Source organism: Tachyglossus aculeatus, chromosome 26, assembly GCF_015852505.1.
Source record: "Tachyglossus aculeatus isolate mTacAcu1 chromosome 26, mTacAcu1.pri, whole genome shotgun sequence".
NCBI lineage: Eukaryota > Metazoa > Chordata > Mammalia > Monotremata > Tachyglossidae > Tachyglossus > Tachyglossus aculeatus.
In genome coordinates this window covers 270,235-295,556 of record NC_052091.1, presented here as the reverse complement: position 1 = coordinate 295,556, position 25,322 = coordinate 270,235, and the positions used below count along the sequence as shown (strand labels likewise).

Genomic DNA, 25,322 nt, shown 5'->3' with positions numbered 1-25,322 from the left:
CAGCCCCCCTCTCAATCCTATCCTAATCCCAAATCCCAACTCCAAAACCCTGTTCAAACCTTCAGCCCTGTCCCAGTCCCTTTTTCCAGCCACTAGTCCCTGACCTAACCCCTCTCTCTTTCCTAACCCCTGTCTCACCCTAGACCCTGTCTCATCCCCAGCCTCAGTCCCGCCCACCTGCTCTCATCTCAGATCCACCTTCTCCCCAATCAATCAGTCACTCAATCCATACATCAATGGCATTTAATGAGCACTTTCCACGTGCAGAGTACTGCACTGAGCATTTGGGAGAATACAATATAATAGAGTAGGTAGATATAATCCAATCAGTCCATCATATTTATTGAGCGCTCACTGTGTGCAGAGCATTGTACTAAGTGCTTGGGAAAGTGCAATGTAAGTCTGTAAACTCCTTGCCTACACGGGGTTTAAAGACTAGAGAAGGTGACATACAGTGAAATAAATTACAGATGGGGAAATGGGAGAGTATAGGGGTATGTACACAAGTGCTGTGGGGCCTGGTGTGGGGTGAATATCAAGTGCTTAAAGGATATGGATCCAAGTGCACAGGTCACATAGAAGCAGTGTGGCTCAGTGGAAAGAGCCCGGGCTTGGGAGTCAGAGGTCATGGGTTCGAATCCTGACTCTGCCACATGTCTGCTGTGTGACCTTGGGCCAGTCACATAACTTCTCTGAGCCTCAGTTACCTCATCTGTAAAATGGGGATTAAGACTGGAAGCTCCACGTGGGACGACCTGATCATCTTGTATCCCCCCCAGCGCTTAGAACAGTGCTTTGCACATAGTAAGTGCTTAACAAATGCCATTATAATAATAATAAGAAGAAGAAACAACATATAGGGGAAATAGGGGCTTAGTCAGGGGAAGCCTCTCAGAGATGTGATACAAGTAGGGCTTTGAAGGCGGGGAGAGTGGTGGACTCTCTAATTTGAAGGGGGAGAGAGTTCCAGGCCAGAGGGAAGACAGGGGCAAGGGGTCAGCAGCAAGACAGATGAGCTCAAGGTACTTTGGATGGAGGGGAAACTGCTATTTCGCTACACCGAGCCTTGATCCTATTCAACCTTCACTACTGCATCAACCTCTTCACTGACCTGCTTGCCTCCTGTCTCTCCCCACTTCAGTCCTTACTTTGCTCCGCTGTATGGATCATTTTTCTACAAAACCGTTCAGTCCTTGTTTTCCCACTCCTCAAGAACCTCCAGTGGTTGTCCACCCACCTCTGCATCAAAACCCACCTCTGCATCAAACAAAAACTCCTCACTATTGCCTTTAAAGCAGTCTATCACCTTGCCCCCTCCTTCTTCACCTAGCTGATCTCCTACTACAGACCAGCCCGTACACTTGTTTCCTCTAATGCCAACCTACTGACCTACTGTACCTTGGTCTTGTCTTTCTTGCCACTGACCCCTCGCCCATATCCTCTCTCTAGCCGGGAACTCCCTCCCTCTTCCTACCCCACAGACCTCTACCATTCTCCCACCTTCAAAGCCTTATTAAAATCCCATCTCCTCCAAGAGGACTTCCCCGACTAAGCCATCATTTCCCCTACTTCTGCTCCCTTCTGCATCATCTGAGCACTTAGATCTGTTTCCCGTCAAGGCCCGGATACGAACACTACCCTCAGCCTCACATATCAGTAATTTATTGTAATGTCCGTCTCCCCCTGTAGACCGTAAGTTCCTTGTGGGCAGGGGATATGTTTATGTGGCCTGGAGGATAGAGCATGGGCCTGAGAGTCAGAAAGAACTGGGTTCTAATCCCAGCTCTGACACTTGTCTGCTGGGCTAGTCACTTAACTTCCCTGTGCCCCAGTTCCTCATCTGTAAAATGGGGATTAAGACTGTGAATCCCATGTGGGACGTGGACTATGTCCAAACTGATAAGCTTTTAATCTATCCAAGTGCTTAGAACTGTGCCTGGCACAAAATAAAGTGCTTAACAAATACCATAAAAAAGGCCAAAAAATCCCAAAAACCTCTGTTATACTGTACTCTCCCAAGTGGTTAGTAGAGTATTCTTCACACAGTAAGTGCTCAATTAATACGATTGATTGAGGAGAAGGGGTGAATCCTAGATGTGTTGTGAAGGTAGAAATGACTGGATTTGTTGACAGGCTGAATATTTAGGTTGAATGAGAGAACTGAGGTTACAGGCCCAGGAGACAGGAAGGATGGTAGAGTTGCCTACAGTGAAGGGAAAATCTCTGGGAGAACAGGGTTTGGGTGGGAAGATGAAGAGTTTTGTTTTGGACATGTTAAGTTTGAGGCATCGGCAGAACGTCCAGTAGAGGTGTTCTGAAGGCAGGAGGAAATGGAGAGCCTGCAGAGAAGGAAAGAGGTTGGGGCTAGAGAGGGAGATTTGAGAATCATCCACCTTGCCCCTGGCAAAGTCCCCAGTGCTTTTCCAGCCACTAGTCCCTGTCCCAGGCCTACCCACTGCCCTAGTCCCCGTCCAAGGCTTCAGCCCCATCCCAGCCATCATTATTATTATTATTATTATTATTATTTGTTAAATTTGTTAAGCGCTTATTATGTGCCAAGCACTGTTCTAAACAATGAAGTAGATACATGTTAATCAGGTGAGATACAGTCCCTGTCCCACGTGGGGCTCACAGTCTAAGAAAGAAGGACAGTCACTGAATCTCCATTTTACAGATGAGTATTTGCCCAAGGTCACACAGCAGTCAACTGGCAGAGCTGGGATTGGAACCCAGGTCCTCTGACTCTGAGCCCTAGGCTCTGTTCACTAGGCCACATTGCTCCCACTGACTAACCCCTGTCCCAGTTCCAGCCTCTCCTTTTTTTTTCTTTTTTTGGTATTTGTTAATCAATCAATCAATCACTCAATCAGTGTTAAGTGCTTACACTGTGCCAGGCACTGTACTAAATTCTGGAGTAGATACAAGGTAGTCAGGTTGGACACAGTCCGTGTCCCACCTGGAGTTCACAGTCTTAATCCCCATTTTACAGATGAGATAACTGAGGCATAGAGAAGTAAAATGACTTGTTCAAGGCCACCCAGTAGACAAATGGCAGAGCTGGGATGAAGCAGTGTGGTTTAGTGGAAAGAGCATAGGCTTGGGAGTCTAATCCCGGCTCTGCCACTTGTCTGCTGTGTGACCTTGGGCAAGTCACTTCCCTTCTCTGGGCCTCAGTTCCCTCATCTGCAAAATGGGGAATTATGACTGTGAGCCCCATGCGGGACAACCTGATTACCTTGTATCTACCCCAGTGCTTAGAACAGTGCTTGGCACATAGTGAGCACTTAACAAACATCATCATTATTATTATTATTATTATTATTATTATTCTGACTCTCAGATCCATGCTCTATCCACTTGGCCACACTGCTTCTCACACCCAGCCCCTATCCCAGCCACTAGCCCCCATGCCACTCCTCCCTCCCTTCTGCCCAAGCTCTTTCCATGCCTTCAGCCCTGGATCTCTACCCCATCCATGCCTCCAGCCCCTGGCCCAGCCCCATCCATACTTCCAGCCCATCCCAACCCCTGTCCCACCTCAGCCCCTCCCCAGTCCAAGGCCTCAGTCCTTAGCCCCTTCCCAGCCCCCAGCCTTTTTCCAGCATCCAGTCCCTCTCCCAGAACCTGTCCCTGCCCCCAAAATCCCACCGAGGAGGAGATTCAGAGATTCAGGGGGAGTGGGATGGAATGGGGAATAGGGTCAGGAGGACCCAGAAGTGCAGACGGAGACATTCAATCACAGAAAGATAGAGAGACAGTAATCAGCCCTTGGGACAGAGACACAAAGAGAGAGATAAATTTCCCTGCCTCTGAGGAGACCACTCATCTGATGAGCTGCAGTTAGGGCAGCTGGGGGACAGAGACTCCAAGATTTATGGGGAAGGGGCTGGGGGTCGGATCGCCTGGGCCCTGTCCCTTACTGACTTTCCTCTCTTCCTTGAGCCTGTTTCCCCAGAGGGGAGAGTGGAGGGAATGGGGACAAGGGTAAGGGTCGGGACAGGGGTAGAGGGAGGGTTATTTTTAGTCGGATTGTAGGCCCCCTCCCGTGGGGGTAGCAGTGACGTCACACACATGTCCTCAAAATTCTCCAGTGGCTACCAATCAATCTGCGCATCAGGCAGAAACTCCTCACCCTGGGCTTCAAGGCTGTCCATCACCTCGCCCCGTCCTACCTCACCTCCCTTCTCTCCTTCTCCAGCCCACCCTGCACCCTCCGCTCCTCTGCCGCTAATCTCCTTACCGTACCTCGTTCTCGCCTGTCCCGCCGTCGACCCCCGGCCCACGTCATCCCCCGGGCCTGGAATGCCCTCCCTCTGCCCATCCGCCAAGCTAGCTCTCTTCCTCCCTTCAAGGCCCTACTGAGAGCTCACCTCCTCCAGGAGGCCTTCCCAGACTGAGCCCCCTCCTTCCTCTCCCCCTCCTCTCCCTCTCCATCCCCCCATCTTACCTCCTTCCCTTCCTCATAGCACCTGTATATATGCATATATGTTTGTACATATTTATTACTCTATTTATTTATTTGTTTATTTATTTTACCTATGCATATCTATTCTATTTATTTTATTTTGTTAATATGTTTGGTTTTGTTCTCTGTCTCCCCCTTCTAGACTGTGAGCCCACTGTTGGGTAGGGACTGTCTCTAAATGTTGCCAACTTGTACTTCCCAAGCGCTTAGTCCAGTGCTCTGCACACAGTAAGCGCTCAATAAATACGATTGATGATGATGATGATGATGACATGTCTCCTGCCGTGACCCAGGTAAACTAGACGCACCAGATCCTCCCGCCCACCCACGGGTCCTCGAGGAGGGACCCGCCCTCCTTCCCGCTCCCGGCCCGCCCTCCCGCCCGCTCCCGCACCACAGTGGCCGGGCCAAGGGGAGGGGACAGCCCGGGCCCGGAGGTAGGGGCCGAGGCGGGGTGCGCGGGGCGCCGGGGTCCCGGGGTTGGGGGCGGAGCGACCCACCGGGTCTGTGTGTCCGGCCTGGCGCCCCCGGGACCCTCCCTCCCCGGGCTCCTCCATCGGCGGGGCCCCTTGGCCCTCTCGGCCCCCCAGGCTCGGTACCCCCGTGCCCGGCCCCGTTGCGCCACGGACGGACGCCGGGAGGGGCGGGGCGGGATGGCCAATTACCGCTCATTTCCCTATCGGCATCTTGGCCCTGACTCAGCCCGGCCCCCGCGGCTCCCGCGGCCCCGGCGGCCCCCGCTATAAGGCTGGGGCTGCCGGGCGGTCCGCAGGACGTTGGGCCCAGCCGAGCCGAGAGGAGAGGAGAGGAGAGGAGAGGAGAGAGGAGGAGAGGAGCAGAGGGAGCGAGCGAGCGAGGACCAAGACCGAGACGACGGCCAGAGGGAAGGGGAGACAGTCGGAGATGAAGGCGCCCCGGGCCCGGCCCCCCCACCTCCTCCTCCCCTTCTTCCTCCTCTCCCTCTTGCTCGGGGCCCGGGAGACGGGCAGCGCCTCTCTGGGTGGGCCCGAGGGACCCGGGAGTCCGGGGGGCGAGCTGGCCGGGCTCGACTCGGCCGGCCTGGGGGTGCGGGAACTGGGCAGTGCCCTGGGCCAGTCCGGATACGCGGCGGGGAGCAGCCCCGCTCTGGGGGACCCCCCCGGCCCGCGCCCCCGCCGGGAGACCAACGTGAGTGTCGGGGGCGGAGGCCAGAGGCAGGGGGGAGCGGGTGGGGGACAAGGGCAGGGGAGGTTCTGACGTCATTCAGGCATTCCGTCGGCACTGCCCCCAAATCGCTATCTCTGCCTCCCCGAATGTCCCCTCCGTCCCCCGCCGTGACCCCCGGAATCGTCGACCACGCTCTGACCCCTTTCTGACCCCCAGGGTCTGACCCCCTATGCGGTTCCAGGCGGCGGGGGGCGCCGGGGTGACTTGGAAGTGAGATGTGCAGCCCGGCCCCCATCCTCGCTCCCATCCTCACTCCCACCCTCTCTGAATCGCCGCCACCTCCTCCACGTCCGTCGCTCCCCTCTCCCCCCCCGGACCCCACCCCCCCAGCCCCCTATCCGCCTGCCGTCTCCACCCCTACAATCCTCTATGCCCCCGCCACTCCCCACTGGATCCAAACCCCCACATTTCTCCATCCCCACCCATTCCCGCCATCCCCCAACACCTACCATCCTCCGGCTCTCCTCCGCTCCGCATCCTCCTCAAATCAAGACCCTCGAAATGAGGGAAAGACGAGGGCACCTGTCGAGGGGCGACCGGGAGGGGCGGCAGGAAATGGGTTCGGGTCTCTAAACCCCTCTCTTCCCTTAGTGCGTCAACTCTCCCGCGGCTGAGACCAGCGCTGGGGTAAGAACTTTGGGTTTGTTCGGGGCCAGTGGGGAAACGGAGGCACAGGGGAAGTGGTGGGTGTGTGTATCTGCCTTCAGTCCGCTCGTTCGGGATCGACTGTCCTGGATTCCGTCTGTCCCTGTGTCTCTCTGGTTCTGGCAGTCTCTGAGACCCCATAAGACTCTGGGTCTCTACCTGTCTCTGTATCTCTCTCCCTGACTTTCCGTGCTTTTGTTTCCCTATTTCTGTAGGGATCCGGACCCGTGCCCGCCACTGTCAGCAAACCAAGCCTGGGGCCCGACGCTTTCTATCGGGTGCGATTAGGCTTCTGCTCAATGCGGGGCGGGGAGGCGGCCGAACCGGGGGTCGGGGGAGAGGAAAGCGGCCGGACCGAGGGTGGGGGGTCGGGGAGGAGCCGGACCGAGGGTGGGGCGAGCGGAAGGCGGCCGGATGGCGGGTGGGAGCAACAAAGACCGGCGCTCGGGATGGGCGACCCTACCTCTCTTTCATCGCCTCTCGTTTCCTGGCCCTGGGCTACTCCTTCCCCAACTCCCCGCCCGGCACCTCCGTCCCCGCCCGCGTTGGAATAACCCCCGCCCCTAATCGCCCGCCCCTATTTCGCCTCTTACAGGAGACCAGCACGGAGACCTCCGGCGGAGACAGAATCAGAAATCCAGTGAGGGCTGGTCGGGAGCGAAAGGGAGAGGGGGGCGCGGAGGACGGGGCGGGGCCGGAGGAGGGGGAGCATCCGAGGAGCTAGGGGTCTCTGATAATCTTTTCTCCCCGGCTCTGATCAGACACTGTCGTCCTTTTCGGCGGCCACGGCCGCCGGTCCCCCCGCCGCCAACGCCAGGCCTGAGGTTCGCTCGCTCCTTTGCGGGGCGGGTCGGGGCGGGGGGATGGGGGTGCTCGATCAGACCAGGTCTCTGACCCGCCTCCCCCAACCTCTCTCTGACACTCTGCAGTGCGAGAATATGAACAACGAAAACCGTGTGGCCGCCACGCAGGTGCAAACCCGCCCCATCCCGCTCCCGGCCACCTGTCCACCCCCACCCGCTCCCGGTTCCCTGGCTGGCCCCCTCCCCTTTGCTCCCAGGCCCTCCTGCCCCTCCCCGCCTCCCCCCCAGGCTCCGGCTCCCTCCAAGAACGGCCCCTAAGCAGCGTGGCTCAGTGGAAAGAGCCCGGGCTTTGGAGTCAGAGGTCATGGGTTCAAATCCCGGCTCTGCCAATTGTCAGCTGTGTGACTTTGGGCAAGTCACTTCACTTCTCTGGACCTCAGTTACCTCATCTGTAAAATGGGGATTATGACTGTGAGCCCCCTGTGGGTCAACCTGATCACCTTGTAACCTCCCCAGCGCTTAGAACAGTGCTTTGCACATAGTAAGCGCTTAGTAAATGCTATTATTATTATTATACCCCCGGCTGGGGGGCGGGGGGGATTGCCGGGGTGACCAGAGCGCATTTCGGGTGGCGGTGAAACCGGGAAGGGGCCACGAGCGGAGTCCCATGTCTTCCTCTCCCCAGGGAACCGGGTCTCCTTCACCCTTCTCAGCCCGAGGCCCCAGCGGGGGATCTGGAACAGGCCTCCACGTGAGTCCTGCCCCTGCCGTCCCAGCCCACCGCCCCTCCACGTCGCTCCCCCTGAGCCTCCCTGAGCCCCCTGAGCATCAGGTAGCGGGGACCCTCGCACACCTGAACCAGCTGAAGGCAGTTCAGTCGATAATCAGGACAAGGGAGCTCTGGTCCTAGGTTCGTTACTGAAGCCGCAGGTGGCCAACTCCTTGGGCAAGCCCCGTTTCCTCATGAGCTTTCCCATCACTGGGGGTGCCAAGGTCTGGGCTGGGGAGAGCTACTCTGAGTGCCCCCTGCCTGGGGTGTGGGGGTGGTGGTGGTGAGCAGAAGGTTAGCAAAGAAAAGCGCCTCCCGCCCCCTAACCAAGGACCCTTGGAGGAGCAATGCGGCCTAGAGGAAAAAGAGGCCTAGGAGTCAGGAAACCACCTTCTCATCACCCGCCCCACTACTTGCCTGCTGTGGGACCTTGGGCAGCCATGTAATTGCTCTGGGCCTCAGTTTCCTCAGCTGTAAAATAGGGATTCAATACCTGTTTTTCCTCCTCCATATCGTGAGCCCGTAAGGGACAGGGGTTTGTAACCAACCGGATTATCTTGTCTCTACTCAGCGCTTAGTAGAGTGCTTGGCACCTAGTAATTGCTAACAAACACAATGTTGTCGTTGTTGTTATTATAACAATAATAATAAACCGACATCCACTCTTGCCTGATAGCGGGCAGGGCAGGGCAGGGCAGGAAAGGACAGGGGAAGTGAAGAGTGGGTAGAGGAGCAGCCAGCCCGCCCCAAGTCTCCTGGAGCCGGCGGCTGGATGGGCGTCCCAGGGTCCGGCTCGCCTCGGGTCCACGACCATGGAAGGAGTCGAGCTGCGGCCCAACTCCCCGTTGGAGGGGATCGGATGGATCCGGGGGTCCCATTCCCGCAGCGGATGGGAGGTCGGGGTCGGGGGGTGCTGGGTCAGCCCTGGCTTGTCCCCCAGGGATCGGAGGCGGCGGAGTCTGGTGGAGGCCGGAGTGAAGCGGAGGTGCACAGGGGATCCAGCCCGGTGGGGCTCCATGCTGGCGTACGTGCCCTCCATTCCCCCGTTCCCCCAGCCCCCTACCACCCCCTGGCTTTCGGCCCCGGCTTCACCCTGCTGGACTGACCCCTTGACCTCTCTTTGTCTCACAGACTCCTGGACTCTTCAACTTTGACACCTTCTGGAAGGTGAGTGCATCTCTCCCTCCGTGTGGTTTCCCCCTGTCTTCTCGCCCTCCTCCGTGGTTCCCCCTGCCTCTCCTTCCTCCCTTCACCCATCACCTCTCTGTGCCGCCGTCTCCACCTTGTCCAACCAGGGACACGTCTCCCAATCAGCCAGTGGTACTTATTGAACTCTTACTCCGTGCAGAACACTGTACTAAACACTTGGGAGTGTGCACAAGCCCTGCCCTCAAAGTGTTTACAATCTAGTTAGGGAACCAGACACTAAAATACATTTCAGGTAGAAAGAAGCATCAGAGTTTAAAGATATGGGCATAAGTGCTGGGGGTGGGGGGAGGTGAGCACCAAAGTGCGTAGGGGCTGAGCACTAAAATGCCTTGGTGATGCGGAGGTGCTGAGCTGAGCTGACCGTAGCGGGGGCAGGGAGGGAATTGGGTGAGAAGATGAGAGATTAGTCAGAGAAGGACACCTGGAGGAGATGTCATCTCGAAATAAATCAATCAATACTAGTTACTGAGTGCTTACTGAGTGCAAAACACTGTATCAAGTGCTGGGAGGAGTACAATGCTCCAGAGTAGCTAGACACATTCCCTGCCCCCAAGGAAAGCATCATGGCCTAGTGGATAGAGCCCAGGCTTGGGAGTCAGAAGGACCTGGGTTCTAATCCCAGATCCACTACTTGTCTGCTGCATGACCTTGGGCAAGTCACATAACTTCTCTGTGCCTCAGTGACCTCATCTGTAAAATGGGGATTAAGACCGTGAGCCCCCATTTGGAACTTGGACTGTGTCCAACTTGAGCTCTTAGTACAGGGCCTGGTACATAGTACGCACTTAGCAAATGCCATTTAAAAAGGAGCTCACAGTCTAGAGGTCTTGAATGGGGAGAGCAACGGCCTGCTGGCTGTGAATGGGGAGAGAGTACCTAGCGGGAAGAAGAGCCTGAGAAAGAAATTGACGGCACAGGGGACGAGAGTGAGCCACAGTGAGCAGTTCGGCTGGCGAGGAGCAGACCGTGAGAACACAGGGGCAATGGAAGAGGAGCAAAGATGGGTAGAGGGGGATGAGAGCTGATCCCCTGCCTTGGAGTCGACGATCAGGAGTTTCTGCTTGGTGTCGAGAGGAACGGGCACCCATTAAAAGATTTTAAAGACTGAAGAGATGTGCACAGAACCGTGTTTTAGAAAAGTGATCCTGGCAGCAGAGTAGAGGAAGCACGAGAGTGGGGAGAGAGAAGGGGCAGGGAGATCAGCGAGGGTCCTCCCCCGGGGCCGACCCTCCTGGTGTCTCTTTCTGTCCCTGGGTGTCTGTTTGCCTGCCTTTCCGTCTTTTGGTGTCTTGGTCCATCCCTGCACCCGAAATCCATTTCCATACCTTCCCGGCAGAACTTCAAGTCCAAGCTCAAATTCATCAATTGGGACTCCATCAGCAAGGTAGGGGCGGAGTCTGGGGCATCTGGAGGCTTGGGGGCCTGGAGGTCTGGGGGCAAGAGCCGAAGGCTGTCGGGGGGCCGAGGGGAAAGAGCTGGAGCAGGATAGTGAAGGAGTTGAGGGCTGGGCGGGAAGCGCAAATTAGTGGAGATTGGAAGGCCAAGGGGCCGGGGGTCGGGGGAAGGCGGGAATAAATCGGAGCTGATGGAGCAGGGGAGACGGGGGATCAGAAGCAGGAAGTTTGAGGGCCAGAGCCTGCAGAGGGGTGGGTTGAGGAGCGAGCCGTCCGAGGGTCGCTCCCCGCCTCCCACCTCCGCAGCGATTTCTCTCTTCGTTCAGGACGAGGCAGCTCCGGGCCCCTTGGCCCCCCCGGGTCCCCCGGCTTCGGGCAGGGAATCGCGCAATGTACATGGCCTCACGGGGCATGGTCTGGACCCCCGAGACCCCTAATCGACGACCCCTGGCCCCCTCAATAAACCTCAAGTCCCTCCCCCATGCCGTCTCCGCTCCTTCCTTACCGGCTCCGCTCCGGGTACTGCGCTGGGGGGATACTGAGGCACTGCGGGAGGAGACAGGAGCAGGGGATGGAGAGTAACGAAAAGGATACAGAGAGGGGCCGGCCCCAGACCCCGTGCCCCGGACCCCCTCCCTTCCGCCCCTTCCTTCCTCCTCCCCTCCCCGCGCCTAGCCCCCGCGGGCCCGGCCTAGCCCCCGCCCCGGCCTGCAGCCTCAACCGAATCCGATTCCCCCTCGGGCGAACCGGAGCCCGGGGGCCCGGGAAGGGGGCAGGGTTGGGGCCTGGGGAGCTGGGGGAGCTGGGAGAGTGGGGGCAAAGAGTCGGGTGGCTCGGACCGATGGGTGCCATAGTATTTCCCGCCCCGCAGCGACAAGGCACCAGGGTCATGCTCTACTTCAGCCGCCTGTGGGAGGTAGGAGCCCCGGCCCAGAGACCCGCTCCTAGGTGGCTGGAATCACCCCACACCCCATCCCCTGCCCCACACCCCTCCCCATCGTCTCCCCCACCCACCGCCCCATTCCTTGGCCCACATCCCGCCCCATCGCCTATTCCACCCCCGCTCATTCCTTGGCCCACATCCCGCCCCATCGCCTATTCCACACCCGCTCATCCCCTGCCCCGCACCCCACCCCGTCGCCTCTCCCACTCCCTCCCCATTGCCCGTTCCAACCCCCCGCCCCATCCCCTGCCCCACAACCCATTCCGTTCCTTGCTTAACCCCCTATCCCATCCCTTGTCCCGTCCCCTTTCCCAGCCCCCGTCCCATCCCTCGTCGTCCCTCCGCCCCGCCCGGCCCGGCCTGGCCCCATCCCTTGTCCCACCTTCCCTTCCAAACCCCGGCCCCATCATCGCCTGTCCCCCCGCCCCCTCCCCATCCCCGGCCCCAACCCCGAGTTCCTCCCCGGCCGCGTCCCACCACAGGGGCCTCCTCTCCTGACCGCCCCGCAGCACCCCCTCCTCAACTCCCATCCCCATCTCTTCCCGCAGGATTTCAAGCACAACACTCCTTTCTTCAATTGGAAAATCATCTCAGAGGTGAGATGGGGCGGGAGGAGCGGTCGGGGAATGGAGGCAACGGAATGAGAGGGATGAGTTCCCTCCTAATCCTCCCCCTCCTCCGGCCCACACCGTCTGTGCTCTCACTAGGACAACGGTTCTCTAGACCTGCAAAAACGGTCCGACACGGCGGTAAGTCCCCACCTCCTCTCCTCCTCCTTTCTCCCTCCCCCCACCCTCTCCGCGTCCCGATCGTCCCTCCCTCGACGAGAATTTGGCGGCAGTGGGAAGAAGTTGGGATAGAGAGAAAGGGTTAATCAGTGGGCGCCTCTCCCCTACCCCGCTGCCCCTCTGTCCCCTATCCCGCTGCCCCTCTCTGCCCCTCTGCCCCGTTCCCCTCTGCCCCTCTACCCCTTGCCGTCCGATGGGAAGCAGCATGGCTCAGTGGAAAGAGCCCGAGCTTTGGAGTCAGGGGTCAAGGGTTCAAACCCCGGCTCTGCCAATTGTCAGCTGTGTGACTTTGGGCAAGTCACTTAACTTCTCTGTGCCTCAGATACCTCATCTGTAAAATGGGGATTAAGACTGTGAGCCCCCCGTGGGACAACCTGATCACCTTGTAACCTCCCCAGCGCTTAGAACAGTGCTTTGCACATAGTAAGCGCTTAATAAATGTTATTATTATTATTATTATTATTATTATTATTATTGGACCGTGGCTCTGGGATCCGGAAAAGGGCGAGGCCGCTCACGCAGTACTGTCTCCCGGCCCAGGTCTCCGGCCTGCAGTCGGCGGCCCGCACTACCTCCAAAGGGCAACAGCCCCACCCGACCCCTTTCAAGGTGAGGGCCGCTCCCCACCACACACTTGGGCGGTCCCGCGTCCCCGGAGCCCCCGGGGTCCCCGAGCCTCCCTGAGCTTCCCGGGACTCCCTCTGGAGGAGGGGGCGGCGGGGAGAGTCACCACTCCCTCCCCGGGGTCCTTGATGGTCCCCGTTATCTCCCGGAGGAGTTGGGAGAATCCGATCTGAGGGGGGAGGAAGAGCGTGGACTCCGGAGACAGAGAGTGGAAGGAAGCACAGCCCTTCTAGACTGTGAGCCCACTGTTGGGTAGGGACCGTCTGTATATGTTGCCAACTTGGACTTCCCAAGCGCTTAGTACAGTGCTCTGCACACAGTAAGCGCTCAATAAATACGATTGAATGAATGAATGAATGAAGCAGAAGCGTGGAGTGGGGGGCGCGGGCTGGCCGGGAGGACCCGCAGGCCTCCCGCCGAGCCGTGGGAGAGATCTGATCGGCGAAGGGGTGGGGGTGGGGGAGGGGGACTGAACCAGATTTTTCCTTCCCCTTCTCCCCATCCCCCCGTCCCTCAGGCTGGGTCAGGTGCAACTTCCACAGTGAGTATGAGGCCGGGGTGGGTTGGGGGTGGAGTGGGGGGACGACGACAAGGGAGAGTGGGGCCGGGACCCCCGGGTCCCCCAGTGCCTCAAGCGATTTCTCTCCCTGCAGGCGACCCGGGCGGAGCCGGGCTTGCTGCGGTGGATGAGGGTCTGGTAGGTGAGAGAGGGAGTGAGGGAGCCTGGAAGCGAACTGCCGGGCTCCCCCCGAAAATGGGGAGGAGGGGAGGCTTCGACCCGAAGGGGACTGGCACGTGGCTGGGGGAACTGGGCCAGGCTGGGAACAGAAGGGGAGGTCGGGGAATTGAAATGTCTTCTCCCTCCCTCCGTCCGTCCGTCCTCTCCCCTAGAGCTGGCGCCTCCCCCGCTCCCGCCGGATCCCCGAGCGGCTGCCCATCTCCCACCTGTCCCCGACCCGTGTCCTTGGGCTGCGACCCGCTCTTCCCGACTCGCCCAAACACCGTGTTTCCTCGGTCCCCGGCTCCAGCCCCTGGCTCCCTCGGCTCCCCCGGCTCCCCCGGCTCCCCCGGTTCCCCCGGCTCCCCCGCCGGGGCACGGGCCGCCCTCCTGCACGGGGGCAACTGTTGACGGTGTGACGGTCCTGCTCCCTGTTTCTGGGCCACGTAGAAATAAAGTGACTCGACTCCCTGTAACACGCCCGGGTTCGGCTCTTCTCCGGGCGGGATGAGGCGGGACGAGTCGAGGCGGGGCGGGGCGGCTCTTCTGCAGGGTGGGGGGCCGGGCGGGCCGGGGACTGGAGGCTCGCAGGGCCGGGAGCCCGGGGCAGGGCACGGACCTGATGGAGATCGCCAGTGACTCACGCCAGCGGCGCCGGCTCCTCCCCAGCTCCGGCTGCAATCCGGGGGTTTGGGGTGGGGACCCCCAGCCAGGCCGGGCGCGAGCCCCGCCCGCGCACGAGCAAGGTGCCAAGAGGGAAACTGAGGCACAGGCGCTGGAATCTTGCCGTGTGTGAGCTGGAGTGACACGATGGCACACCAGCTGGGGCCGAGCCCCGTCCTCCGCCCTCCGCCTCCCGCCCCGGGATCCCGAGATTTGGGCCCTGCTCGTCCACTTGGGATTCCCATGTCCATCTCCCTTGCGAGTGGGTGGTCAAGGCTGTGTGATGACATGTATATTATCGTTATTATTATTCACGATATATTATTATATGATAATAATAATTCATTCGTTCGTTCGTGAGGACTTACTTTTGTACCAGGAACTGTGCTGACCACAGGGGACCGGTAAAACAATATGGAATGAGAGAATGGGATTCCCTGCCCACGGGGGGGAATCCCAGTCTAGAAAGAGGGCGGCCAGCACTCAGGAACAGGAAGAACCGAGAAAATTCAAGTGTGTACTGGAGTGGGGAGAGACAGGAGGCAGGAAGGTCGACGAGGAGGCTGACGCAGTCGTCAAGGCGGGACAGGATGAGTGCTTGGCCCAGCGTAGTGGCAGTTTGGATGAAGAGGAAAGGGTGGGTTTTAGCGATGTTGTGAAGGTAGAATCAATCAATCAATGTTATTTATTGAGTGCTTACTATGTGCAGGGCACTGCACTAACAGCTTGGGAGAGGATAATGCAACAGAATTAGCAGACACGTTTCCTGCCTACGATCTTAGTCTAGAGGGGGAGACAGACATTAATATGAATAAATAAGTAATTTATAGCATATAATTGAAATATCTGTACATAATTTAAAGAACTGAAAGGATTTGGTGACAGATCTAATATATGGATTGAATCAAAGAGATGAGTCGAGGATAAAGACAATAATTCTTTCCTTTCTTGATTATGTTGCCAACTTGTACTTCCCAAGCGCTTAATACAGTGCTCTGCACACAGTAAGCTCTCAATAAATACGATTGAATGAATGAATGAATGAATGATTGCTTGCTTGCTTGCTTATGAGACAATGAGGATGGTGGTGCTGTCAACAGTGATGGGAAAATCGGCGGGAGTCGTTGTCAGGTTTAGAGTTGGAAAATGAGGAGTTCTGTTTGGGGAATGTTAAGTTTAAGATGTCTGCAGGAAATCTAAGTAAAGATATCCTGAAGGCAAGAAGAAATCTGATGCTGTAGAGGAGAGAGATCAGGGCTGGAGACGTAGATTTGGGAACCATCCGTTCAGAGATAGTAGTTGAAGCTGTAAGAGAGAATGAGTTCTCCAAGGGAGTGGGTGTAGATGGCCCTTCACAGCCTTATTGAAGACACATCTCCTCCAAGAGGTCTTCCCTGACTAAGGCTTCCTTTCCTCTTCTTCCACTCCTTTCTGCATCTCCCTGACTTGCTCCCTTGATTCATCACCCCCTGCACACATGCAGCACCACAGCATTTACGTACACATCTGTTATTTATTTATTAATTTATATTAATGTCTCTCTCTGTAGACTGTAAACTCGTTGTGGGCAGGGAATGTGTCTGCTTATTATTGCACTGTACTCTCCCAAGCGCTTAGTACAGTGTTCTGCATTCACTCAATCGTATTTATTGAGTGCTTACTGTGTGCGGAGCACCGTACCAAGCGCTTAGTAATAATGGCATTTGTTAAGCACTTTACTATATGCCATGCACTGATCTAATAATAATAATAATGATGATGATGATGGTACTTGTTTAGCGCTTACTATGTGCGAAGCATTGTTCTAAGAGCTGGGGGCATACAGAGTGATCAGGTTGTCCCACATGGGCTCACAGTCTTAATCCCCATTTTACAGATGAGATAACTGAGCCCCAAGAGAAGTTAAGTGACGCCCAAAGTCACACAGCTGACAAGTGGCGGAGCCGGGATTAGAACTCACGTCCTCTGACTCCCAAGCCCCTGCTTTTTCCACTGAGCCACGCTGCTTCTCCATAAACACTCAATAAATATGATTGAATGACTGATTTCAATTTTTTCGATTAAATATCATCATCATCATCATCAATCGTATTTATTGAGCGCTTACTGTGTGCAGAGCACTGTACTAAGCGCTTGGGAAGTCCAAGTTGGCAACATATAGAGACAGTCCCTACCCAACAGTGGGCTCACAGTCTAAAAGGGGGAGACAGAGAACAAAACCAAACATACTAACAAAATAAAATAAATAGAATAGATATGTACAAGTAAAATAGAGTAATAAATATGTACAAACATATATACATATATACATATATACAGGTGCTGTGGGGAAGGGAAGGAGGTAAGATGAGGGGAATGGAGAGGGGGACGAGGGGCAATAGATGGAAAGATCATTAGGCCATTTTGATCGAGTGCCCACTGGGGTCGGGAGAGTACAGCAGGGTCAGTAGGCACAATTCCTGCCCTCAAGGAGTTGACAGTCCAGGCGGGGGAGTAACGAGTCCCACGAGGAATTGTCCTTCCGAGGGAAGGGGGCACGGCCGCCCCGCCGGCAGACAGCCGACCCCCAAGGAGCAAATTACTTCGCTTCTCTGGTGTGCAGTGACCTCATCTGTCAATTGGGGATTAAGACACTGAGCCCCATATGGGACATGGACTGTGTCCAACCTAGTTGGCGTGTATCTACCCCCAGCGCTTAGAAGAGTGCTTTGCACATAGTAAGCGCTTAATAAATGCCATTATATAAGGAGGGTCAGCTTCAGTGTGAGGATCTGGTTGGCGCTGATGCCTACCCTGGCGGACCCCCCTCCCCCGCCCCCCGCCACCCCCCTGTTGACTTCCTGCCATTGGGGCCAGCCCTGCTCAGCCTCTGCCTCGGATGGCAAAGAAGGGGACGGTGTCGTCCCCTCCCCGCCGCCAGCAGGACCGACCAGCGCTCCAGTTGGGATGGCAGCAGTGGGGAGGGCTCGCATAGAGCCACCCACACTCCCGCTGTGCCCAGCAGCCGCTCTGCGAGGCAGGAGCCAGGGGGAAATGGAGGGGTATCAGGCCCTCAACAGCACAAGGCGCCTCTAATGCCTTCTTGAGAAGCAGTGTGGCCTAGTAGCTAGAGCCCGAGCTTGGGAGTCAGTAGGCCTGGGAGTTAGAAGGACAGTTCTAATCCCTCTCCGCCCCTTGTCTGCTGTGTAACCTCGGGCAAATTACTTCGCTTCTCTGGTGTGCAGTGACCTCATCTGTCAATTGGGGATTAAGACACTGAGCCCCATATGGGACATGGACTGTGTCCAACCTAGTTGGCGTGTATCTACCCCCAGCAGTTAGTACAGTGCCAAGCACAAAGTAAGCACTTAACAAATAGCATTAAGTAAAGCAAACAAAATCCGCCTTCTCTGAGCCACCGCTGCGTGTGATGCTCGCAGGGGCTTAATAATAAAGTAGTAGGGTGCAGTGGATACAGCTCGGGCCTGTGAGTCAGAAGGTCATGGGTTCTAATCCAGGCTCCATCATCTGGCTCCACCACTTTCCCCTCTAGACTGTGAGCTCATCGTGGGCAGGAATGTGTCTGTTGTTATATTGTACTCTTAGTACAGTGCTTTGCACCCAGTAAGTGCTCAATAAATACTATTGAATAAATGAATGCTGTGTGGCCTTGAGGAAGTCACTTCTCTTCTCTGTGCATCAGTTACCTCATATGTAAAAAGGGGACTGAGACTGTGAGCCCCACGTTGGACAGGGACTGTGCCCAGTCCGATTTGCTTGTATGCACCCCAGCGTTTAGTACAGTGACTGGTACATAATAAGCACCTAACGAATACCACAATCATTATCATTATTATCAGCAGATAGTTACACCCGCCTCTGGGACAGCGTTTTGCATACGGGAGGCGCCCAGATGGTGCTCTGCCCCCAGCAGGGCCCCGGTCCAGGGCTCTGCCCACAGAATTCAAATACGATTGAATGAGTGAATGAATGAAAGAATGAATGAATGAAGACAGTGCCTTGCACCTAGTAAGTACTTAAGAAATACCACAATTATGAACATGTCGTGGCTGGTGCAGACTGTCTGTAGGTGAACTGGCCTCCGGTAGGTTAACCGGGCCTGGGACTCTGTCTTGAGTCAGTTCCCCCTAGATTGTAAGCTCATTGTGGGCAGGGAATGTGTCTGTTTAGTGTTACATCGTACTCTCCCAGGCACTTATTCCAGTGCTCTGCACATAGTATGCGCTCAGTAAATACGATTGACTGACTTACTGACAGGCTCCCGGCCCAGGGCCCTGCCCACAGGCGGCGACCAGTCGAGTTGGGCCGATTTGAAGGGCTGCTTGGAGCATTTATCTGACTGCCAACTGCCCCCCCCCTTCCCCCCGCCCACCCCCACCGTACCACCTCATCAGCTACCGCTCGGAGAGGGTAAATAATAATAATAATAATAATAATAATAATAATAATAATAATGGCATTTATTAAGCGCTTACTATGTGCAGAGCACTGTTCTAAGCGCTGGGGAATTTACAAGGTGATCAGGTTGTCCCACGTGGGGCTCACAGTCTTCATCCCCATTTTACAGATGAGGGAACTGAGGCCCAGAGAAGTTAAGTGACTTGCCCAAAGTCACCCAGCTGACAAGTGGTGGAGCCGGGATTGGAACCCATGACCTCTGACTCCAAAGCCCGGGCTTTTTCCACTGAGCCACGCTGCTTCTTAAAGCCACTGAGAGAGTCCCCTGGGGCCTGTGGACCCCGACTCCGTGAGCTGCAGCCGTCCCTCATCGCCAGGCCGGCTGGCGCCCCGAGCCCAGAGCGGAGACATGTCACCGCCCGCGCTACAATTGACCCCTCACGTTCGGACAGATGAATGAACGTTCTTGGGCAGGCGGGGACGTGGGCAGAGGAGGTCCCTCGTGGAAGTGTCACTGGTGGCGTGCTCACACTGTGACCAACCCGTGTTCTGCCCTCTCCGCCTTAGCCAGGACTCCCCCCGCCTGAGCCTTCGCGGGGCCGCCGGGCTCCTGGGTTCCTTCGTGGGGCCGGAGCGGGGCGCGCCCTCCCCCCCAAACTCTCCAATCTCCTCCCTCTGCCTCTGTGGCCTCCTTCCGCCCAAGAATCAGACCGGGAAAACCCGGGGGCCGGGGCGGCCGCGGGCTGGGGGCGCGTCTCCCAGATAAGTCTGGACCGGGCCCGCCTCCGCTCCCTCCGCGCCCCAAACCGGTCCGGCGGGGGAGGGGATCATAAACAGGGATAGGGACGGGCGGGAGGATGAGGCAAAGGGGGCATGGGAGGGCAGGCCCTGGCCTCTGGGGTTGGGGGGCGGACCCCTGTAGCCCGTCCCTCCTCAATACTAGGCCATTGCATCGGAAAGAGGTCAGGAAGTTCCAGGGCCAACAAACCGGTCCCGTCCCTCGGGTTCGCCCCTCTGTGTCCCTCGGGGTCGCCCCTCTTCTGTGTTCCGCGGCCCCTCCCCCGTCCCTCGGGGCCTCAGTCCCTTCTGCCCCAGAATCGCTCCCGCTTTCCCTGGGCGGCCTCATCCGCCAACACGCAATCATCATCATCAATCGTATTTATTGAGCGCTTACTGTGTGCAGAGCACTGTACTAAGCGCTTGGGAAGTACAAGTTGGCAACATATAGAGACAGTCCCTACCCAATAGTGGGCTCACAGTCTAAAAGGGGGAGATCTCCCGCAATCTCCCGCCCTCCGTTCCTCAGTCTCCCCCGTCTCCGCCCCGCGGCCACCTCTCTGTCTCTCGGCCTCCCCTCACGCAGCCTCCTCCCCCGGCTCTCAGTCTCTCCCCCACCCTTCGCCCCCACGATGCCCCTCGATCTGTTCCCCGGTTTTTGGGCTCCTCGACTCGTGCGCCCCCCAGTTCCTTCCTCCCTCCCTGCCTCGAGGAGTCGTGGAGACGGGATTGGGGTCGAGGGTCTCCTGCGGCCCACTCGCCCCCCCCCCCCGTCCGCCGTCCCGCCCCCGCTCCCTTCCCCTCCCGCTCCCCGCCCTCTCGTCCCGGATCCCGGGTGTCGGGCCCCACGGCTCCCCGCGCCCAGTTGGGAAAGAGCCCCAGCGGGTGTAACGCGGGCCGGCCCCCCTCCCCCGCCCGCTGCGCCCCGGGGAGGAGGCGTGTTGCGGTCCGGGTGAGTCAGCGGGGGGGCCCCTCCCGAACGGCCCCCACGTCGTTAGCGCGGGAGATAAAGCGGCGGGGCGGCGGCCGCCGCTCACACCATCCCGACCCGCCAGCATGAAACTGCCGCTGCTGCCCGCCGCCCTCCTGCTCGGGCTCGGCCTGCTCTGCCTGCCCCGGGCTCGGGCGGCCGCCCTGGGGACGCCAGCGCAGGTCAGTCCGGCCGGCCGGCTGGCCGCCCGCCGCGGGGACGGGGAGGGGACCCCTGGGGAGCCGTCCCTGCCCCGCGGGACCCCCCCCACCCCGTCTCCCGACAGAGCCCCGGGACCTTTCCTGGCCCGGAGCCTGCACGCGAGGCCCGGGCCGCGGGGCCCGGGCCGGGGGGGACGCCACCCCCTCTCTCGGAGCTGAGCTGGACAGGTGCGGCCGTCCGCAGCCCCGCAGCCTCCCTGCCTCGGGCAAGGCGGACGAACCCTAGTTCCTGTCGCTTCTGCGGCGAGTTAATCCCCCAAGCAGTTGACACCCCCGGCCCGCCCCGGTGCTCCCCTGTCCGCCCCGGCCCGCTCCGGTCCGCCCCGCGTAGCTCGAAGCAGCAGGCGGGAGTGGCGGGCTGGGAGCAGGGAAGCCCGGGCCCTTTCCCTGCTCTGAGCCCCCGCTCCCGGGACTCGCTTCCCTCTCAGGACTGGGGCGCAGAGTCGGTTATGAACCGCTCCCACGCCCGCAGCCTGCTCGGGGTGAAGGATGGGGAGGGGGCGTTTACCGAGGCCCCGGCCCCAGGAGCCTCGGCCCTGCGCCGGGAGGGCGAGAGAGGAGAGAGGGCGAGAAACTGGAATCTTCTCTGATCAATCTGTCATTCCCAGGGAGAGACCACTTTGGCCGACTACGCGGACGGACCGCAGGTATCCCAGCCTCACTCCCCCCGACCTCGCTGCTTCTCTCAGCCTCGCTGTCCCCGGCCCCGCTGCTCCCCCCCCCGGCCCCGCTTCCCCTCCCAGCTTCGCTTTCCCCTCGGCCCCGCTCTCCCCGCCTTGAAGCCCCGCCATCCCCGGACCCGCTGCCCCCAGCCCCGCTCTCCTCCCCCGCCCCCCTCAGCTGCGCCTCCGACCACCCTTCTCCTGCGGATTCCACTCACCCTATCTCCCTATCTCTATCCAGGACTTGGACCCCAAGTTTCTGAACGTGGACAGGCTGCGGGCGGTAAACACTCCCCACCCCGCGACTCTCGGGACACACCACTATCTACGACCTGTCAGCCCCACTCTCCTCATGAATATCCGCTACCATCCCAGTCAGCCCCTCCTTCTTCATGAACATTCAAGTGCCTAGGCGACGGCTCTGGATGCCCCTTTCTTGACCCCCCTGTGCTTCCTCTGGGCCTCACTGCCCCCCACCCTCGCGGGCTCCCACGCTCGCCGACTGCCTTCCTGCCACCTCCTTGCCCCTCCCCCTCCACGCCCCCCTGCTCCCCTTTGCTGCCCGCCCCAGAGGGGTCGCGGCGTGGGGAAGGGGCGGATTTCCGCCCTGACCGACGGTCCTCTCCTGCAGGTCTTTCAACCGAGTGAGTTCCTCAACTGGCACGCGCTCTACGAGGTGAGCGCCCCCACCCCCTTCTCGTGCCAGGCCCTACTTGGCTTATAGGCTCCGCCCCCTGACCATGGTACCGGCCCCGTTTTCGGACTCCGCCTTCTGACCCCGCCAGGCCCAGCCCCTGCCCCCTTCCGGACTCCTCCCCCTGGGCCTGGCCCCGGCCCCAGCCCCGCTCCTTGCCCCTGAGCTCAGCCTCTGGAGGGGGGCCATGGTTTGTCATCCTCTTCTCCTCCTTCCCCTCTTTTCCCTGTCCTTTCCAGTCCATCAAGAGGAAATTTCCCTTCCTGAACTGGGACTACTTTCCCAAGGTACAGGGCTGGGGAGAGGCTGGGGGCGGGGCAGGGCGGGCATGGCTACGGGGTGGGGGTTGAGGAAGGGACGAACTCTTCCCCTAGTAACCCTGCACCCCTGGGACTCTGCCCTCGCGACCGGAGGGGAGGACGCGGCCCAGACTTCCGTCTCCCTCTCGCCTTTCCTTGTCTCTGCAGCTGAAGGGCCTGAGGAGCGCAATCCCCGATGCCCAATGAAACCTAATGACCCCCTCCAGGACCTCAATAAAAGGGGTGTCCCCCTCCGAATCGAACACATCTGGCTGTCCGTCCGTCCGTCCGTATGTCCTTGCAGACCTGCCGCTGGTCCGTGGGGGAGTCGGGGCGTGGGGAATGGAGGGATGGCGAGAGACATAGAGACAGAGCAAGTCAGAAAGGCAGACTCAGTGCGACTGAGAGAGATGCAAAGAGACTCAGAAGCAGAGCCATGCAGAGAGATAGAGACCCAGGGAGACGAAGAGGCAGCCCTCCCCCCGCCCCCGCCCGCCCCCGAGCCTGACTGCAATGACCTGCTGCGGTCGAGCGCTGTCAAGGCCAGGGATGTTCTCTCTGCCGACTTCTAGTTCCCCGCTACAATCGCCACCGTCATCATCGTCAGTGGTATTTACTGAGCGCTTGTTGGGGGCAGAGGACTGTACTAAGCGCTTGGGAACTTGGGAGAGTTAGTAGACACAGTCACTGTCCACCAGGAGCTTAAGAGACTTCCTTCCCTCTGCCCTAATTGGCGTGATTTGGGGAGCTTGAGTCCCTCTTGGGGGAGGTGCGTCCGGGGCCGGAGACCAGCCAAGACCCCCGTAGACCTCTAGACCGGCTGCTCGTTGTGGGCAGGGAACGTATCTGCTAACCCTGTTAGCAGATTCATTCATTCAATCGTATTTATTGAGTGCTTACTGTGTGCAGAGCACTGTACTAACCACTTGGGAAGTACAAATTTGCAACATATAGAGACGGTCCCTCCCAAGCGCTTAGTATAGTGCTCTGCACCCAACGAGTGCTCAATAAATATCACTGATTGATTGATTGATTGATTGAGAGATCAGGCACCAGAAAGCGGGGAGCAGCTGCTGGGCCAGGTCCGTCTGCAGTGGGGAGGGGCTGAGAGCTGGGCCAGAGACCTCAGACACCCACCGCTAGAGAAACACAGAGACACCCGCGGGGCTAAAGGCGCAGACTCCTTCGGCGGTCTGAGAAGGTGTTTCAGTCAGAGTCCAGTCAGCCCAGCTGCAGGAGGCCTTTCCAGCAGCTCAGATCTGGGCCTCAAGTTCGGGGGGCAGAGCCCCTCCCTCCCTGCTTGCTCCTCCCACCCCCACCTCCGGGTAGCATCCCCTCACCGGCCCGGCCCCACCCCCACGCCGGCCTTGGTGCAGCTTCAGGGTTGGCGCCAGACGCCCTCGTCCTTGCCCGTCTCCTATCTATCAGGCAGGGGGCTGAAAATAATACAGCCGAAGCCAGACCCACGTTCTCGGCCTTGCAGAACTTTACCATGTAAAGGTGGAAACAGACAAAAATTATTTGCAAACAGTGGGAGCAGAAGAATAAAGGCGAGAAGAGAGAAACGGCGTGGCTCAGTGGAAAGAGCATGGCCTTGGGAGTCAGAGGTCGTGGGTCCTAATCCCAGCTCCGCCACTTGTCAGCCGTGTGACTGTGGGCAAGTCACTTCACTTCTCTGTGCCTCAGTTATCTCGTCTGGAAAATGGGGATTAAGACTGTGAGCCCCACGTGGGGCATCCTGATTACCCTATATCTCCCCCAGCGCTTAGAGTATTGTTTGGCACATAATAAGCGCTTAACAAATAGCGTCATTATTATTGTTGTTATTATAGTCGTAGCCCGCATAACGGAGAGAAATAGCTGCACAAGGAACTGAGTGTACAAAAATCAGCGCAAGGGTGTACTCGATTGATTGGAGGAAACGGTGCGCTCAAGCCCCGCGGCGCTTGGAGACCTCGGCCCTTGCAGCCTCCTGGACGAGGCCTCGTGCAGAGGCAGCGAGCGGCCAGAGGGGGGCAGCGGTGCGCGCAGACCGACCGGGGCGAGGTCACGTTGCAGTGGCAGCGGGCGGCCAGCAGGGGGCAGCGGAGCGCGCAGACCAATCAATCAATCAATCAATCAATCGTATTTATTGAGCGCTTACTGTGTGCAGAGCACTGTACTAAGACCAGCCTGGTTTCGGCTCGGCTCGGCCTCCCGTCCGGCTGAGATCAACTTTCCGCGAGGCCCAGCCGACGCCCCCTCCCGTCCCTTCCTCTCCCTTCCCTCCCCTCCCCTCCCCTCCGCCACCACCCCCCCGCCCCCCCTAACCCCCTCCAGGTCGACTCGGGGAGTTCCTCAGTCACTGAAAGGGCAACGGTATCTCTTCCCGGAGCAGGTTTTCCGCCAATCATCCGCACCCTTTGAGCCAGGCCTATTCCCAGGCCCCAGGCTCCTTGGCTGAGGTAGAACCAGTAACAGTAATAATAATAATGGTATTTGTTAAGCGCTTTCTATGTGCAAAGCACTGTTCTAAGCGCTGGGGAGGTTACAAAGTGATCAGTTTATCCCCATTTTACAGATAAGGTAACTGAGGCCCAGAGAAGCGAAGTGACCTGCTCAGAGTCACACAGCTGACAGTTGGCAGAGTCGGTTTTTGAACCCATGACCTCTGACTCCAGAGCCCGGGCTCTTTCCACTGAGCCACGCCCCTGAGGACAAAGGGGGAGGAAAGGGGGAGGCAGGAGCGGGAGGTGAGGGCTCGTGCAGCCTTCGGTTTCCCCTCCGTCTCCGGGCACCGTGAGTGGACGCGGAGCTCGGGGCGCCGGGGCACGTGGTCTGAGAGCGTTGAGGCGGGGCGAGCTAGGCCACCAACCGCCTGTGCCACCGACAGAGCCCGTCCTCTCCCCCGGGCCGGCCGGTGCCCGCCAAACGGTAAGGAATCTTCCTCCGTTAAAGTGCGGCCCGTCGTCGAGGGGAGATGCCCGGTGGGGCCTGAGAGGGGAGAGAGACAGGGGGAGGCCGAGCTGGCGGAAGGCGGGGCCGTCGCTCTGTGTGGGCTTTGAGGCCCGCGTCGCGGGCAAGGGGCGGGGCCC

General features: G+C 58.5%; 1 protein-coding gene across 3 annotated transcripts; it reads left to right on the top strand.

Annotated features, from left to right (window-relative positions):
* The first annotated feature begins 5,238 nt into the window (after positions 1–5,238).
* DMKN (dermokine) lies at positions 5,239–13,802 on the top strand. 3 transcript variants are annotated; one of them, XM_038766894.1, is made up of 16 exons: positions 5,239–5,632; positions 6,263–6,298; positions 6,532–6,594; positions 6,912–6,956; positions 7,078–7,140; positions 7,246–7,287; positions 7,805–7,870; positions 9,020–9,055; positions 10,434–10,481; positions 11,363–11,407; positions 11,983–12,030; positions 12,142–12,183; positions 12,763–12,831; positions 13,364–13,387; positions 13,500–13,543; positions 13,738–13,802. In XM_038766894.1, coding segments are annotated over exons 1-16 (936 nt in total). In that variant the 5' UTR covers positions 5,239–5,368; the 3' UTR covers positions 13,739–13,802. The 3 variants fall into 3 exon arrangements, with proteins under 3 accessions (XP_038622822.1, XP_038622821.1, XP_038622823.1); XM_038766893.1 differs by lacking the exon at positions 13,738–13,802 and having other exon boundaries at positions 13,500–13,643; XM_038766895.1 differs by lacking the exons at positions 11,363–11,407; positions 11,983–12,030; positions 12,142–12,183; ... (2 more) ...; positions 13,500–13,543; positions 13,738–13,802 and adding an exon at positions 10,818–10,961.
* Positions 13,803–25,322: the final 11,520 nt, after the last annotated feature.